This window comes from Alternaria arbusti (assembly GCF_024043155.1).
Source record: "Alternaria arbusti strain BMP 1465 chromosome Unknown scaffold_7, whole genome shotgun sequence".
Taxonomy (NCBI): domain Eukaryota; kingdom Fungi; phylum Ascomycota; class Dothideomycetes; order Pleosporales; family Pleosporaceae; genus Alternaria; species Alternaria arbusti.
This window is the reverse complement of record NW_026249947.1, coordinates 572,469-588,715: the sequence shown is the minus strand read 5'-3', so window position 1 is coordinate 588,715 and position 16,247 is coordinate 572,469. Positions and strand designations below refer to the sequence as shown.

The 16,247-nt window shown below is 53.9% G+C and overlaps 7 protein-coding genes across 7 annotated transcripts; 2 read left to right on the top strand and 5 right to left on the bottom strand.

Annotated features, from left to right (window-relative positions):
- Nucleotides 1-518: 518 nt before the first annotated feature.
- On the bottom strand, nucleotides 519-1,520 carry J4E86_006013 (uncharacterized protein; the record flags this gene model as incomplete). Its single annotated transcript, XM_051446544.1, has 1 exon — nucleotides 519-1,520. The coding sequence occupies one exon, from the start codon at nucleotides 1,518-1,520 to the stop codon at nucleotides 519-521; it is 1,002 nt and encodes a 333-aa protein (XP_051302119.1).
- A 1,227-nt stretch (nucleotides 1,521-2,747) lies between these two features.
- On the top strand, nucleotides 2,748-4,886 carry J4E86_006012 (uncharacterized protein; the record flags this gene model as incomplete). The annotated part of the gene is made up of 1 exon (XM_051446543.1): nucleotides 2,748-4,886. The coding sequence occupies one exon, from the start codon at nucleotides 2,748-2,750 to the stop codon at nucleotides 4,884-4,886; it is 2,139 nt and encodes a 712-aa protein (XP_051302118.1).
- A 203-nt stretch (nucleotides 4,887-5,089) lies between these two features.
- On the bottom strand, nucleotides 5,090-6,283 carry J4E86_006011 (uncharacterized protein; the record flags this gene model as incomplete). The annotated part of the gene is made up of 2 exons (XM_051446542.1): nucleotides 5,090-5,108; nucleotides 5,172-6,283. The coding sequence occupies 2 exons, from the start codon at nucleotides 6,281-6,283 to the stop codon at nucleotides 5,090-5,092; spliced, it is 1,131 nt and encodes a 376-aa protein (XP_051302117.1).
- A 670-nt stretch (nucleotides 6,284-6,953) lies between these two features.
- Nucleotides 6,954-8,444, bottom strand: J4E86_006010 (uncharacterized protein; the record flags this gene model as incomplete). The annotated part of the gene is made up of 4 exons (XM_051446541.1): nucleotides 6,954-6,980; nucleotides 7,031-8,206; nucleotides 8,263-8,319; nucleotides 8,370-8,444. 4 exons carry the CDS (start codon nucleotides 8,442-8,444, stop codon nucleotides 6,954-6,956), a joined length of 1,335 nt encoding a protein of 444 aa, XP_051302116.1.
- Nucleotides 8,445-8,852: 408 nt separating this feature from the next.
- J4E86_006009 (uncharacterized protein) lies at nucleotides 8,853-11,744 on the bottom strand (the record flags this gene model as incomplete). The annotated part of the gene is made up of 2 exons (XM_051446540.1): nucleotides 8,853-11,485; nucleotides 11,732-11,744. The coding sequence occupies 2 exons, from the start codon at nucleotides 11,742-11,744 to the stop codon at nucleotides 8,853-8,855; spliced, it is 2,646 nt and encodes an 881-aa protein (XP_051302115.1).
- A 298-nt stretch (nucleotides 11,745-12,042) lies between these two features.
- On the bottom strand, nucleotides 12,043-14,674 carry J4E86_006008 (uncharacterized protein; the record flags this gene model as incomplete). The annotated part of the gene is made up of 4 exons (XM_051446539.1): nucleotides 12,043-13,900; nucleotides 13,958-14,332; nucleotides 14,381-14,484; nucleotides 14,555-14,674. The coding sequence occupies 4 exons, from the start codon at nucleotides 14,672-14,674 to the stop codon at nucleotides 12,043-12,045; spliced, it is 2,457 nt and encodes an 818-aa protein (XP_051302114.1).
- Nucleotides 14,675-15,028: 354 nt separating this feature from the next.
- NUO31 (NADH-ubiquinone oxidoreductase 30.4 kDa subunit, mitochondrial) lies at nucleotides 15,029-16,049 on the top strand (the record flags this gene model as incomplete). The annotated part of the gene is made up of 4 exons (XM_051446538.1): nucleotides 15,029-15,175; nucleotides 15,227-15,360; nucleotides 15,409-15,940; nucleotides 15,993-16,049. 4 exons carry the CDS (start codon nucleotides 15,029-15,031, stop codon nucleotides 16,047-16,049), a joined length of 870 nt encoding a protein of 289 aa, XP_051302113.1.
- Between the last annotated feature and the right edge of the window lie 198 nt (nucleotides 16,050-16,247).

Sequence of the window (16,247 nt, the reverse complement as noted above, 5' to 3'; positions counted from 1 at the left end):
CTGAATGGACTATGGGTACTGTGAGAATCTGACTACTTGGACGAGCATACTGAGATAATGACATACCTTTTGCGTAAACATCTCATCCCGGGACCCGCGAATATGGATATGTCGCAGTGTGATGATCGCTTTCACTTGAATAGTCTGTTTATCTGATCTCTCGATGTGACGTAGCCAGCCCATGCGGGTACTGTTTGCACGTACCCACTCCGACAGTCGCACAAGTGAACGCGCTCACCCATCACATCTGAGCAATGATAACCACCAATTGTACGTTATATACACATTAAGTTGACGATATTATAATAGAATCTGAGGAACCAGTAGCGTATGTAGCTTTGCATGTCTACCCCGTCGTGCGGGGTGTGATCCATTCTCATACCTGGTTTCGGTGAAGGCATCTATTTTTGCTCTGGGTTCGAAACTGGCCGCGTCCATCAAAGTAGATCATCTTTTGTTTTTGTTTGGCCCAATTCATTGTCGTTGACTCGTCACGCATCTGCACTGCCTTAACAAGCTTAGTCAGACCCTTCCAGCCACCCGAACAGCGCGCTATGGTATGTCTCACTGTCCTGAACTTGGGGACTATGGCCTAAGTCCTCAAACTCAATAAGCTCTGCGTCCGGAATTCGCGCGGTCGCTTCTTTACCCAACACCTCATATTTCCCTATCTTAGCCTGCACTTCTGGTGGGCTCCAAGCTTTACCGATCGCCGTGGTGTCTTTCGTCCCTATCAGAAGAAGAGTCTTGGGTTGCACTAACTCAAACTCGTACGCAATGGGTTGAGTCAAGACCATATCCGTGGTCTGCGCCATGTTCCACGCAAAGTCGATGTTCTCGGGTGACGTTTGGTAAAGTGAGACTAGCATATTGACCCACACGTCGTATTCGGGCTTCCACGTGTTGACGTAGTAAGTGGCCTGTTGGTATTTCCGGATCGATGTGTAGTTGGTGGCCAGCTCGTCTTTGTACAAGGCGTCGAGATTGCGCCATGGGACTCCAAGTGCTTTCCAGTCTTCCAGGCCGATCGGGTTCGTGAGAATGAGATGGGATGTTTGCTCTGGGTACATGAGGGCGAATCGCGTGGCCAGCATACCGCCCATGGAGTGACCTAGTACGTATGTTGACTCCACGCCTAGGCTTTGCAGCAAGAGATGTGTGTTTCGCGCCAGCTGCTGCAGCGAGAACTGGTAGGCGGGTGGTTTGGACGACTTGCAAAAGCCGATTTGATCTGGGATGATGACGCGGTATCCGCGGGCTGAGAGACGGCGCGCAGAGTCCTCCCATGTTGCACCGCAGAAGTTCTTGCCATGGAGGAGCATGATGGTCTTATTTGAGGCATAGCTGGTGTTATGAGGGGACACGTCCATGTAAGCCATTGAGAGATTCGCGCGTTGCGACGTAAACTCAAAGTACTGTACTGGCCATGGGTAGGTGTAGTTCCAGATACTGGGTGGAACCGTGTTCGCGCCAAATGCCGTCGCAACGAGTTGCGTGAGAAGTACAAGCTTTAGCCACATCCTGAAAGTGACGATGGAAACCTGAGACGATCAAATGTGATTTCGGAAGAGAGTGATGTGGTAGAACGTAAGGTTTCTATTCGAATTCTTGGGACTCTGACATGCATATGATGTGCAATGACGCCTGCCAATCTATCGTGCGTATCGCGACCCACTCTGATGCTCGTCTTCATACATTGCTTCGTATTGTGATCTGGTGCGTGGTACGAATGTGCGCATATACATTAACTTGTGGGATAGAACAAGTTCGCCGACTCTCGTTTATCAAGGTAACATCTGAATGGTGTCTTCCTCTCTTCTACGGGGTGGTCCGGTATGTAATAGCCATAATTGTACACAAGGTGCTTGTTCTAGTTGCCAAGAGGAGATTAATCCTCCAATGAAATGAAGGATCCCGAGGGTACTCATTCAAGATGCCTCTGTGCCCAGGCGTTGTGCTATGTGGCGGTTATCGTCTTTCCACGGCCATGATTACGAGCTCCAGGATCGTTTACATGCATCTGCCGTTTTCCTCAAGCAAGGAAGAAGCCCTGTAGTCGATTGCCGGAGTGATCAAGCATGCCAGGTTTTGTTGTGAGGGGAATCTGCGGACTAGTTCCCAACATGGCTAGCACCAAGCTGCGCGTCTTGAACCCCGGAACCCCATCAGATTTCCAGCTTCCACTCCTCCGCGCCCCAGTTCAAGCCACACCCCGCGGTCGGACACAAAAGACATCCATCCCGACCCCTGCATCCACCATCCATGATGCCATCGCCACGAGGCCGGCGGGCTACATACAGTGCCTAAACGGCTAAATTACATCGGACCTGAACCTCGGATGAAGATGCATAGACCACTATCGCGATGCTGCGCTCGGTGTGATCTAACTGCAGGCCAAGCGATACATCGATCTAGAAGGATTCGTATCCATTGCGATATCAAGTGACAACCGAAGATCCATATCGCATGCTCACTTTGAGGCGAGTGTATTCGCTCTGGGCACGATAGGTTTTGGTACGCCTTCGTCGCTCAGTAGAACCGTTGCGGTACCCGTCCTCTGCTTAAGCATTCTGCCACTGCCCCTGCCTAGTGATCGATCTACACCTCGTTTCCTGGGGTTAGCCCGTTCTCGAATGCTTATTTCCAATAGCCTCATGTGGAGGGGAACTGCTTGTGGCTAGCGCTGCGGTTGTTCATTTGCAAGCACGACGCCATCCGGGTTACCGGCGCCGTATAAGAGGACTAAGATGAACGACCATGATTCTCCAGCTGTCGATCAAGTCTCTACGCCAAGCTGGACATTCAAGATGACAGTCATCACCACCCTTGTTGCCGCTGCGGCGGCTGGTATTGTTGCTGTCTCTCAGGCTTCACCAGTGGGATCAGCACCTGCCGTTGGCGTTTCGAACGCAAAGTCCTCTTTGACACTCATTTACCAGAGCAACCTCAACGGCTCAGACGACAAGAACCACATCGGTGCCATCATCCTCGACCCCGTCCCTCAAGCCAATGCAGCAGCAGCCTGTGCCTCGCTCAACGAGAAACTCATCTCCAAGGCTACGCTCCAGAAGTACCAGGCTGATTTCAACGATGCTCTCTCGTACCAAGATTATGCCAAATACACCGACGCTGAACGAGGGTACTACATCGACAGCGGCGTGGTTTCAGTCGGCAACCGAGTGAAGTACATGTCCGCTTCATCACACCACAAGCAACTCCCAGTCTTGTGCACACAGTCGGCAAACAATGGTTCAGCAAGCGCCGGGCCTGTAAACGGAAGTTCCATCTCAGTAGCATCTGGTGGAAATACTTTCGTCGGGTACCGCAACCAGAAGTCGTTCAGGTTCCTAGGTATTCCATATGCCGACACGCCTACCCGTTTCAAGTACTCTTCACTCTACTCCAAGAAGGGCCAAACGATCCAGGCCACTGAGTACGGTTCGAACTGCATCCAAGGCGGTGGTGGAAGCGAAGACTGCCTTTTCCTCAACATCCAAACACCATACATTCCCAAAGTCGGGTCGAAGAAGCAGCTCCGACCCGTCTTGTTTTGGATCCATGGTGGTGGATTTACCGGAGGAAGTGGCGCTGATCCACTTTCTGATGGTGGAAACCTTGCCAGTAAGGAGGATCTTGTTGTTGTCAACATCAACTACCGTCTTTCCACCCTCGGCTTCCTAGCCATTCCTGGAACAGACATTAAGGGCAATTTCGGTATCGCTGATCAGATTGTGGCGCTCGACTGGACTATTGCAAACATCGCTGCCTTTGGTGGTGACCCAGAGAGGATAACCATCGCTGGAGGATCTGCCGGAGCCGGCTCGGTCCGAACGCTGTTGGGCTCTCCTAAAGCCATCGGAAAGTTCCAAGGCGCAGTTGCGCTATCTAACCTCGGAGGAGGCGTAACGCTTGGCCTTGACGGTGACTACGGAACAACCTATTCAACATACTACACGGTCAACCAAAGCTACACCGTCGCCGGCCCTCAGATCTTTGCGGCCGCTGGCTGCAACAGCACCGATGTGTCAACTCAAATCGCTTGTCTCGACAAAGTCCCTGCTGCAGACCTAGTTGGATTCAACACCGTAGCTCGATACGTCGTCCAAGACGGTACTTATGTCAACACGCCCGAACTCATCATCTCAACCCGCAATGCCAGTACCGCGCACATTCCCGTCATCTTCGGTACCGTCCTCGATGACGGCGCTTCATTCTCCACATACCCCACAAGCCCCATCTCAAACCACTCTCAAGGCCTACAGGAAGCACTCGGTATCAACAGCACATGGGCAGAGCGCGTCATCCAGTCCGGTCTCTTCCCCTTCACCAGCACTGGAAACCTGACGCTCGACTCATTCAACGTCTCGCAACGCATTGCGACCGACAAGACATTCCGCTGTGCCGATCAATCTACAGTCTACTCTGCCTCGCGATCAAAAGCTTTCTCAAAGACATACTACTACCAGCTCGACCGTTCCATCGACGGCTACGACCCCAACAACCTCGGAGGCCCCGCCAACGACAACCCCGATAACCCGTACTTCCGCTTCCACGGCGCAGATTCGCCTTGGTTCTTCGGCGTCTTGAATCGCATCCGCGAACCGGAAGATCTGTGGAGTATTCAACTTACTACCAGCTACTTTGCTTCTTTCATTAGGAGCGGCGACCCGAATCCTAGCTTGAAGTATCTTGATGTAAGAGGGTATTATAAGGTGCTTGAAGGTGTGACGAAGTACGGTCAGTGGATGCAGGTCGATGCTACTAAGAAATCGGGAGATGAGATTAGGCTTTTGGATTGGCCGAGCAAGAGCGCTGGGTACACGGATGTCGAGCAGTGTGATTGGTTGGGGTACCCTCTGGACTACTATCTTAACGGTGGTATCTGAGACTGTCACTGCTATGAGTCGTGTCCGTATACAGTCATGTATAGGAAAAGCCTTCATAATGCATGTGTAATCGTCATCATAACTTCGAACAAGCCACGATTGATGCAGTTTATCTAGAACACCTGCAATGAAAGCGAATGATAATCGCATTGCTAACGTTGTACCCACGCTGATATTCAATGCTATTCTACTCGCCCCCACCCTCACCAATCCGTCCTCATACTATAATAAAAATTCCCACTAACCTTCCCCAACAAATGATCCCCATACCTCCCCCTCCCATACCCGCCCTTCCCGCCCGTCCTCTCCACACACTTCCCCAACGGCTCAACCCACGCCTCAAAATTCGGCTCATAGAAAAACGGCACACTAACCCTATACCTCTCCCCCCGATGAATAACCCGATGTTTAGTACTCTTCCACAACCCGTTGGTCCACCGCTCAATCATATCGCCGATGTTGACGACGAAGGCGCCGGGGAGGGGGTCCGCGTTTAGCCAGGTTGTTCCGTCTTTGAGGAGGACCTGTAAAGAGGAGGGTGTGGGGTCTGTGAGAAGGAGGGTCACGCAACCGTAGTCTGTGTGGGCGCCGCAGGAGAATTGGTCGATGTTTTCGTCGCCCGAGATGGGTGTTGTGAGGGGTGGGTAGCCGATCATGCGCATGACCCAGAAGGAGTCTGAGCAGTTACGTAGGAAGATTTCTTCGTCTTGCGTTGAATCTGTTGCGCCTTCTTTCGGCGGGGGACCGAGGTCGAGGGCTACGCCCATGGCGTGCACGAGGGCTTCGCCGACTTTCTTGACGCGCGAGATGTATTCTTCGTACACGGGTCTGAGCTGTTCGGGTTTCTCGGGCCATAGATTAATACCTTGAAGACTCTTGACGCTGCCTGGTCCACCATCGCCTGGTTCTCTTTTGTCGGCGGGCCAGTCCCGGTACCAGTCAATGGCTTCTTGCATGTCTTGCAGCCCGCCCGTCACGTTTTCGCCCAGCCCCTGGTAGCCGCGTGCGCCGTCGCCTCCTTCCGGGCTGCCGGCGTCGAAGCGCTTGATCTTGTTTTTTTCTTCTAGGGGTAGAGAAAAGAAGTCACGCGCCAAGTTGATGATTTCGTCGAGTTTGGTCGTGGGGATACCGTGGCCGGTTAGGTAGAAGAAGCCGTAGTTTATGCAGGCGGCGTTTATGGCGGAGGCGGTTGTTGAACGGGCTTCTTGCGAGGAAGAGGGGTCCATGAAGGGGGATATGTCGATTATGGGCAGTCCATCTTTTTGGGCGGCGGCGATGGGCTTATCGTAGCGGGAGCCGGAGGCGGGAGTGGGATTGAGATTCCTGGGAGATGTGGATGTGGTGCCATTTGACTGTTCATCTCCTGCTGAATCGGGGGATATATTCATATCTGACATTGTGTCTTCCTTCAAATGACCGTGTCTTCCTTGGTTTGCAGGCACTCTTTCAATTCAGAGATCGGTGGATGGATCGTATCGCCTCTGACTCAGACACGACAACGGTCCTAGTAACTCACAGTCAATCGTCCTGAAATGGAGTCAGCAGTCATTTATGATTTTATATGAGCACTGCGTGTAGATTTTGATGAGGTTGGCGAGTTGGTACAAACGTGTGTTGGAGTGGAAAGGTCGAGATGTCGAATGTTCGGATGGCGATGCCTGATCGAGACTAGACGCGGCTATTCTAGGACATGTTCAAGTTAAGACGCAATAGCGGTAGACATGCATTCAGATCATGCTACTGCGAAGGACTTTGTCCAGGGTGATGACTACACACGGTGTTTGCTCAGGATAAGGATTTTCCACCACACGCATGGTGCACGTCAATCATCTTGCTGTCAAACAAGGCATGCCAGCAGAGAGCAGCGCCCCAAGATACGTATCTTCACAAATGTAAGCGCAAGATCACTCTGGCTATCATCGTGGCTTCATTTCAAGTATAGTGGTATATCGCTCTATCCAGTGACCACATGTCATGCATCGCATCATGATTAATTTCTATAGATGCACCTGCATCGCATCATCACGCACTGCTAACTAGCAACACACTGCTACCAACCGTGGTCATTTACATGATGACCTCGTTCGAGACGTCCTGTACAACACGTTAGCACACGCTGAGAACTCAGATGTTGATTGACTTACCCTCTTGAGCTCCTTGTAGGGCAGGCAAACACAGTTTTGCACGCGAACCTCATCAGCAACAGCACACTCCTTGCCGAGAATGGTGATGCTCTGAACCTTGACGCCGTTCTTGATGACGCTGGTGGTGTGGCTAGTGACGGGGGTAGGAGTGCCCTCGACACGCGCCCAAGCACCGACCTTGCTGTGCCAGCCGATGATGGTGTACAAGACGCATGCATCGTGCTTGATTTCGGAGTCTTCGAGGACAATGGACTCCTTGACACGTACACCAGCGCCAATGACGACGCGGGGGCCGATGGAGACGTTGGGACCGATCTTGGCAGTTGGGTCGATCTGCGCGGAGGGGTGGATGTAGACGGGGGGTAGGATGTTTGCGGAGGGGGCGGCGAGCTCTTCTGAGCCTGCCTGGAAGGCCTTTAGGAGGTACAGAGCATTCGCTGGCACGGCGGAACCAGCGGTCTTGATCTGGCGCCAGAAGTCCTTGGTCTCGAGGACGAAGAACTGCCTGCTGTCGGCGATGTCAGACAGCACATCCTGTTCCAATCGGATAACAGCATTCTCCTTGTTGTCATCGTCGTCGTCGTTTTGGTAGAAGGAGGATTCGAGGTTCTCGGAGGAGGGGTACGAAAGCAGCCGTGGGCGCTCGGTCCGTCGCTTGATGGCGCTGCGGATGGCGGGGAAGATGCACTCGGTCGCGAAGAGGTAGACGCCGCAGTTGATGAGGTTGGAGATGTGCGATTCGGGCTTCTCGACGTAGTGGAGCACGCGCTTCGTGTGCGCGTCCGAGACAATGCATCCGAAGTTGGAGGCGGCGTCGTTGGCGACCCGCGTACCCAGCATTACCGCCTCCGCATCCTTGTCCTCGAACAGCTTGAGCATCTCCACCAGCGGGAACGAAGAGCAGACATCGGCGTTGAGCACAAATAGCTTCTCGGGCCTGCCCTTCAGTATGACGTCGCGGAAGTGGTAGAGACCGCCCGCCGTGCCCAATGCCTGGTATTCGCGGAGGTACTTAACGCTCAGGTGCGGCCAGCTGGTCGAGACGGCGTTGATGAACTGCTGGAAGACGGACTCCTCGTAGTAGCCGACGATGAAGACCTCCTTGATCTCGGGGACGTTTGTGATGGCGCGGAAGCAGTGCTCGATTATCGGGTGGCCGGCGATGGGGAAGAGCGGCTGGAGCAGCGTTAGCGGGGATGTCCTGGGGCTGTCTATTTCGCGTCGTCGCGTACCTTGGGCAGTTCCATAGACAGAGGCCTGAAGCGTGTGCCGCGAGAAGGGCCTCCGACCTAGTCTGGTGAGTAAACATGACTGCGTCGGTGTTGTGGGCAGTATCTACCAGAATCACGGCCTTGGTCGAGCCTCCAGACGGAGACTTGGGCCTCATGGAGAGGGAAGGCGGTTGCAGACTCATAGTGGCGTAGTTTTGGATGTGAAAAAGCAAGCAGGAATCAAGAGATAGTTGGAATGTCTCAAGATCAGAAGAAAGGTGCAGTGAGTACAATTGCGAATCTGGCCTTCAGGAACGAGTTGGTGGACCCTGGAAATCCAGCCCACGTTGGCGTTGGCGGTGAGGCGCCCTGGCGAATCGGGGCGTCGGCGCATCGTCAGGTGCAGCTCAACTTCATCCCTTTTCACACGCCAGCTGTGAGGGAATACGAGCAAGCTAGATCCGTCGCGCATATACGATGTCACAATGCTAACAATTCTGCTACCAAAATAACAATCTGGATTCTCGATGACTACTAACCATATCGTCTGTCGAAGCCTCTTACCACCTGTGCTATACCTATTGGGGATTCCCATCAACTCCACATCCCAACTACTTTCCTACGCCAGTCGCGAGCTTTTTGTTCTTCTTGATCAGCGCGTTGAGCTTCTTCTCCAACACATCATGTTCTCTCCTCGCCGCATGCATCGCTTGCTCCGCCTCTTCCATGGTCAGCACACTACCTCTTCCTCTTCTTGTGTTGCCATATCCACCCATTCCAGCTGTCGTCTCAATCGCGTTCATTAACCCCTGCATGTCCAGTCCGCTTCCACCGCCATTTCCAAAGGTGATGTTGCCGTTGCCGTCAAGGCCGAACTCTTGTGAAGACTGGTAGCCAAGTCCAGCACCCACGAGCGCCTCGAGACCCTGCACAAACACGCCGCCAAGCTTGTCAGCCGCCATCAATCCCATGCCGTCTATTTCTGTGCTTCCTACCGCTCCCCCCTCAACCACTGCTTTGGCCGCTTTGGCTAGTCGGTTCGAGTTGACAGAGATGTTCGCTGTTCCGGCGCCAGGTGCGCCACCAACAGCCGCCATCTCGGGACGTGGCTGGTTTGGCGGTGGGTTGTCCGTCTTCGGGAGAACGTATTGATTCAGATAGGCGCCAGCATCTGCGGGTGTTTGCTGCTGTTGTGGGGGAGGGACCTGGGGCATGGACGCGTCCTGGCCTTGTACCGGTGGCAAGGGAAGGTTCGTCGAACCGAGAAGTCCAGAAGAATTGTCCAGTCGCGGCATCTGCTGTCCGCCGTTGGTGTTCAGCTTCTTACCTGCCTCCTTGAGTGCAGTCGCGATAGCTGGGAGGACGTCATTTGAATGCGCTGAAGTAGTCATACTGTGACCGTGTGCATTTTGCTTACGAGGGTGGAAGCGGGCATGGCCTTTGAGCTCCTCGATATGCTTCTCAAGCTCAAGTGCCTTGTTCTCAAGCTCTTCAGTCAACCCCCAGAAGAACTTGCCGTTGGGTGTAATCAGAGTCCTGGAGTCTAGCTTTGCGTCCTGGCTGTTCAGACGTACTGGCTTCTTCTTCGCAAGCGCCTCAAGGTCGGCTTGAGAAAAGTGCAGCTTCAGATCCGGAGGTGTAGACACATTACCGTTCTGAGTAGAGCGGGTGGCATGAGCGAGTGACGAAGACAACGGTTTGAAGAACTCAAGGGTCGATGCAAGGAGCTCTCCCGTGCGCTGCAAGTCAGCCATGATCGACTGAGCTGAATGTTCCCGCTTTTCCTTGGGCTGTTCGGGCTCGGGCTCCGGTTCAGGTGTTGCTGTTGCCGAGATCTTCGCTGACGAGACTCTCCGTGAGGCCACTGTCGGCACTTCAGGTTGTTCCTCTTCGACAGTAGCCGGCTTAGGCGAGGCTGGCTGACTCTTGAAGGCAGCGGCAATAGGTTTAGCGTTTGTTGTCGGCTTTTTGGCTTTCTTCTTGCGCCCAATGATTGGAGCTTGCATTACCTCAACATCCGACTTGTTGTCTTCCAGTATTTCTTCTTCTATCTGCTTCTTTCGCTCTTGTCTATCCTTCTTGGCTTGTGACTTTGTCTTCTTCCTAACAGGCGCAGTCCCGACCTTACCGCCGATCGGAGGCGGTGAGCTGGCCCTGGAAAATGATGTAGAAGTAACCGAAGCAGTGTCCGATATCATTTCGCTTGGTGTGCCTGGTATATTGACGGAAGCGATACTCGCTTGCCTAGATCGAAGCTTGTCGACCGTTGGGATCTGAGGCAAGGACGGTTGTGATGCTGCCGAAACAGGCGGTGGCACTTCTGTCTTTGGTGTTGCGACGACACGCAAAGTCCTCGGCGCACCCGCGCGCTTGATTGGCGATCCAGTCACCGCTGCGGCGGGACTTGGAGGTACAGAACCGGCTGATGTTGTTGGCACAGAACGACTGCTTTTTGGCTGAGACTCTGCTTTGGATGAGTTTGGAGCAGGAGAATTTGCTTCAACCGGCAATTTCGTTGCTGCTTGGATATCGAGTTTGCCAGGAGGCTGTCGCTTGGTCGAAGCTGGAGGTGTCGCAGTCGCCGCAGGGGTGCGCGCTGTCTCTTTCTGTGGCTCTCTCTTCGGGGTGGTCTGAACTGCAGCTTGAGTTTTCTTAGAGGCACCCTTCGATTTTGGCGTGTCCTTGCTGATCGTTTCCGCCATCGACTTCTTGGCGTCTGGTGTGGACTTCGGTGTCTGCAAAACATCTTCTTTAACTGCTTTTGAAGCCTCTCTAGGTGTGGGTTCCTTGGGTGTCTGGGGAACAACTGCTTCCCTGGTCGTTGTTCTTGAGGGCGTCATAGGCGCAGGTGAAGGCTTGGAGACAGTGGTCGCGGTAGGTGCTGCTGCAGGAGTTGCAGGTCCAGTAGTCTCAGCTTTCTGCTTACCCTTGGTATTCTTGTTAGGAGTTGAGTTGGGAAGTGGCGTGGCAGGTACAACAGGCACGGCCGGTATGATGGTCGAAGATGTAGTACGGGACATTGGTCGAGATCCAGCACGCGAACGTGACTCTTCAAGGACTGCTTTGGGAATTGCTGGTACTGTGAAGCCAGGCGGTATAGTAGGAGTCGATCGGCGAGGATGCTCGAAGAATTGGCCGCTTAGTGGAGTGCTTGGAGCGGGCCGTGTTGGCTCATTGTCGCTGTCGTTAACAAGTGCATCGACGTTGATAGATGCCTGTTCCTCTACACTCAAAGATCCATCATCTGCAATACTACGTCAGCACTAGAATCTTCAAAGTGTAAATTGACAAAAGCGAGGTCATGATCTAAGTACGGCGGCCGCCAGACGATGGTCAGGATGGGTTGACAAAAGCGTAAGGTACATCATGTTGCAAAAGTCGTCTCTCGAACATCTTCGTCACTTGGTGGGCAAGAAAACAGTGAACAGGCCATCTCTCTATTAGAAAGTAAGCATGCCGACATGATGCGGCAGGAGGGGTAGTTACGTACATGCGATGGCCATGACGAAGACGACGAGAGAAGCCAACCTTTGCAGCGGCAGGACAGCGCAATCCACCAAATCATGACAGAAAATGAAAAGAAATGAGAAGGTATAGGTGCCGTGAAGACATGCCGGGGCAATATGCTTTGACAAAATCCGTGCAGTCCAAATCATAACGCCAGGCGATCCAGTGTCGAAGCACTGGATATGTGCCGATGCATTCGCCGTAAGTCCGAAACGCCATGCAGCCATCGTTGAAGTAAAGTACTAAGACAAAATGTCAAGCCGCGAGGCCGACCCGAGTGCAGAATGAAAGTGACTACCATCGTCCAGCGCCGCCGTAGTTGTTGTTGGAATAGAGCGAAGAGAAACCACCTTGACCTTGACCATACATGCCCTGCCCGGCCATTCCGCCTTGGTGCAGCCTCGCCTGCAAGATACTCGGGTCTTGGACATCGGCAAGACCGCCACCCCCAGAGGAGGAAGTGTTGGCATGCCTATGCTTCTTGCCCTTTTTCTTGGATTTCTGCGAACCAGACTCCTGGTAAGCTCCAGGCGAAGGTCCATAAGGGAAGCTGAGGAGGCCAGGGGCAGGGGCAGGTGTGGAAGTTGAAGGATGTTGATTAAGGAAAGAAGGAAACATTGACTCACGCTTTCCAGCATCAGCTAGTCTAGCACCACCGTCCATGTTACGGCTGCGGAGCAGGTCTTGATACATGGCATCATTGTTGTTTCTCGCCGTTGCGCCAGCCCCGTAGGGTAGACCACCGGTAGCGAAACCGTGGCCTTGGCCGAACATGCCAGTCCCGCTGACCGGGGGTGTGCCAGTAGGCTTGAGTCCTGGAGGGGGTCCCTGCACGTTGGTGAAGAACTGCCCACTCAACTGCTGATGCTGAGACATGGGGTTGAATTGATTGGCATTCTTGGGCATCATCGAGTTTTGCTGGCTCATCAGCTTCTGGTTTGCGACAGGCTGCACATTCGCAGAAGCGGAAGCGCTGTCGTTGGCGAAGCTAAAGCGTGAAGTGTGCCTGGTGTGGCTAGAGGCATTCTGCTGTTGAGGATGCTGGGCACTTGGCATGTTGTTCAGTAGGCCCGTGGCTTGGGTGCCAGACTTGAAGTTGGAGAGCAACAGCTGCTGCTGTTGCTGTGGTGTAAGGCCTCTGTTACTCAGTCCCAGGCTGCTGAAGTCCTCGGCCAAAGGCGTGTTCTGTCCGAAAAGGCTGCCTCCAAAACCTTGCTGACCAGGTGGTGCAATCGCGTGTTGATTGAGGTGGTTGGTGCTTGTCTCGGGACCGTCTTCGGGCTCTCCGCCTAGCTGCAAGCTGCCGCCAGCCGTTGCTTCGTTGTCTTCACGCTCAGCAGCTGGGGCTTGCTGGGACGCTGCCTTTGCTACAGCAACAGCTTCTGCTTCAGCCTCGCGCTGCAGTGCCAGTTCCTTCTCCTTCTTTTCTTTAATGGCACGACGCTTAGCACCGCCATTGGGATCCAGGAGTTGAGGAAACTCGGTGACAGCTTTCAGTTCTTCCTCAGATAAAACGGCGCTCGAGAACACGAACTTGAAGTCTGGCGAGCAGATGACCTTCAGTAAATCGTGAATACCATTGTCGCGGGGCTTCGGCGGTCGGGCAGCGGGTGCGGGTGTCGGAGCAGGCGGTGGGGTTGCAGCCTTCGATGCTTGTGCAGCCTTCTCCTTTTCCCTCTCTTTCTCCTTTTCTTTTTCTTTTTCTTTGTCCTTGCCCTTCTTCTTTGGTGGCTCAGCTGCCTTCGATGGTTTGGGTGGTTGCGCGGGGACAGCATTCGTGACCATGGGACTGGCGTTGTTCGAAGCGACCGTGGATCGGCTGGCTCGGCGTTCCAGCAACGCCTTACTGCCCCAGCTAGCGGTTGCAGGCAAACCGGGCGCCTCGTGTATCGAGCTCGACGTATCGGTACTATCCTGTCGATGCATCGGGATGGCGGCAGCGACAGCGGGACCCTGGTGAGCGGGGGGCGCGGCTCGAGACGTAGACGATTGTGACGGTTGTTGCGTCTGGATGGAGTTCATCATGGAGAGATCTTGGCGAGTGAAGCTGTCGTTGTCTTCGCCGGGTTCGTGCAAGAACATGCAATTGCGATTATTGCAGGTCTCGCCGCGGAGATACGCTGAGCAGTACTTCGTAGTACCAAATTGAGCTCTGCAAGAGATGTGAGCTTGTTACATGACACGTGTGCATGGATAGAGATTCACATACCTTAATGTCCTCTCGCCATTCTGAGAACCGTCGACAGCATTGATGCACTTCTCTGCATCTTCCTTGCGAGCGAATGTCACATAAACACCCACCGACTGTTGATGCTGCGCGTTCTCCTTGGCTTTGCTGACGACAATCTTGAGGATCTTGCCGTACTGGCCGAAGTAGTCGTCTCCGCGAAGAGTTTTGAGTAGTTCGTCTTCGCGTATCGTCGGCGTGAGACCGGTCACGTATACGAGGTTCTTCTGGACGACACGCAGACCAGACAGGTGCTTGCGGCTGAGAGAGTCGGCTTCGGCTTTCTGTGCTTCCTTCTGCCGTATCTGGGCGTTCTTCTTGGCCTTTTGCGCGATGAGCTGCTTGTGTTGTGCCATCCTGGGCAGTGTCAGATGTGTTTAGAGATGGAAGGTGCAGGGGACCCACTCTTCGGGGGAGATGGTCTTCCACTCGATCGTGGAGTCATCGTAGGGGCGGCGGCAGGCGGGACACAGTCCGTTCATAGTCGTCTTGATGTTGTTGTAGCAAAACTGGCATATCTGGCACGTGGGTCAGCATGGGACTCGAGATGGTTCACCGAGTTTTGGCACAAAGGCGTACTTGGTAGCCGCATGGGCAGGGGCGGAAGTTCCTGTCCGAGAGGTCGAACTCTTCGACACAGAGCGGGCAGCACTCCTCCTCGTCATCGTCGACGAACTGGTCCTGCTGCAGTCGAGACATGGTGGTGTGTGGTTGCGATGTGTTGTTGAGAGCGGGTGGCGCTCAAAGTAGAGATACGTGGGGTGAGACGAGACCTGGGGGGTCGGGACGAGAGGTCAGTAAGGAAACCGCGGAAGTACAAATAAACGCCGGCCGGAGTGTCGCTGTCGCTGGAAGAGGGATCCACAGGAGGTGATGGGGGTTAAGAGGCTGCACCTGCGCGATGGCACACCAGGTTCCGCTTAACGCTAGCGACTTACATAAGCGCGCATTTGCGGGTGGGAGCTGCGAACTCGACGACGTCGACGACATCACCACCCGCAGTCGCCCTCACCTGCTACATCGCGTAGCCTCACCACTCTCTCACCGCACAGAATGGCTATGCGGCTAGCTGTAGGCCGGCCATTGGGCGCCGCCGTCCGCGCCTCGGGCTCCTCCCGCCATGCAGTTCGCACCTTTGCCTTCACGGCTCTCCGGGCAAAGGAAGTCGCGGGTCCCGAATCGGAAACGCCAAACATGAGGGTGCGCATGTCACATGATATAGCGAAGACGTGGTTTCTAATGTAAACGCAGTTTGCCCCCCGCGACGAGACCGTCACGCTCAAGCGCGCCATCGTAAACCCGGCCGACCACTACAAAGAGAAGGGCGAGGCTCTGCACAAATATGGCCAGTACATCATGTCATGTCTGCCCAAATACGTCCAGCAGTATGTCAATTCACACCTGGGAGTAACTACCGTCTGACCCTACCCAAGGTTCTCCGTCTGGAAGGATGAGTTGACCATCTACGTCCCGCCCGCCGGCATCATCCCCACCTTTACCTTCCTCAAGTACCACACCGCCGCAGAGTACACACAAATCTCAGATATCACTGCCGTCGACTACCCCACCAAGGACCAGCGTTTCGAGGTCGTCTACAACATGCTCAGCATCCGTCACAACTCGCGCCTGAGGGTCAAGACGTACGCGGATGAGGCCACTCCAGTACCCAGTCTGTGCGATCTCTACGATGGTGCCAACTGGTACGAACGTGAGGTCTACGATCTTTTTGGTGTCTTCTTCGTTGGACACCCAGATCTGAGGCGAATCATGACCGACTACGGTTTCGACGGCCACCCACTGCGAAAGGACTTCCCCATGACCGGATACACTGAGATCCGATACGACGAGGAGAAGAAGAGGATTGTTGTAGAACCCCTGGAGATGACACAGGCTTTCAGGAACTTCCGTGGTGGCTCATCAGCATGGGAGCAGGTCGGTCCTGGTGATGACCTCAAGCCAGAGAACGTAAGCTATCCTTCATACCACGTTCTCGACTCAACCTCTAACAGGCACGTAGTTCAAGCTCCCAACGCCAAAGCCAGAGCCTCCCAAAGAGGGAGAGCAAAAGAAATAGAAGGTTTAGAGCATTTGGATTGTATATACCTGCGAATGAATGTGATTGTACAACATCCGATGGCCCACAACGTATACCCGCTGCTGTGATGATTAGCTCGGTGTAGTTGCTTCACTTGTCGGCGCTTTTGAGTCTGCACAATTCAGATTGCACGTCGGAGTAAGATTCACAAAACTTTCATATGGGATTAGCCATGCT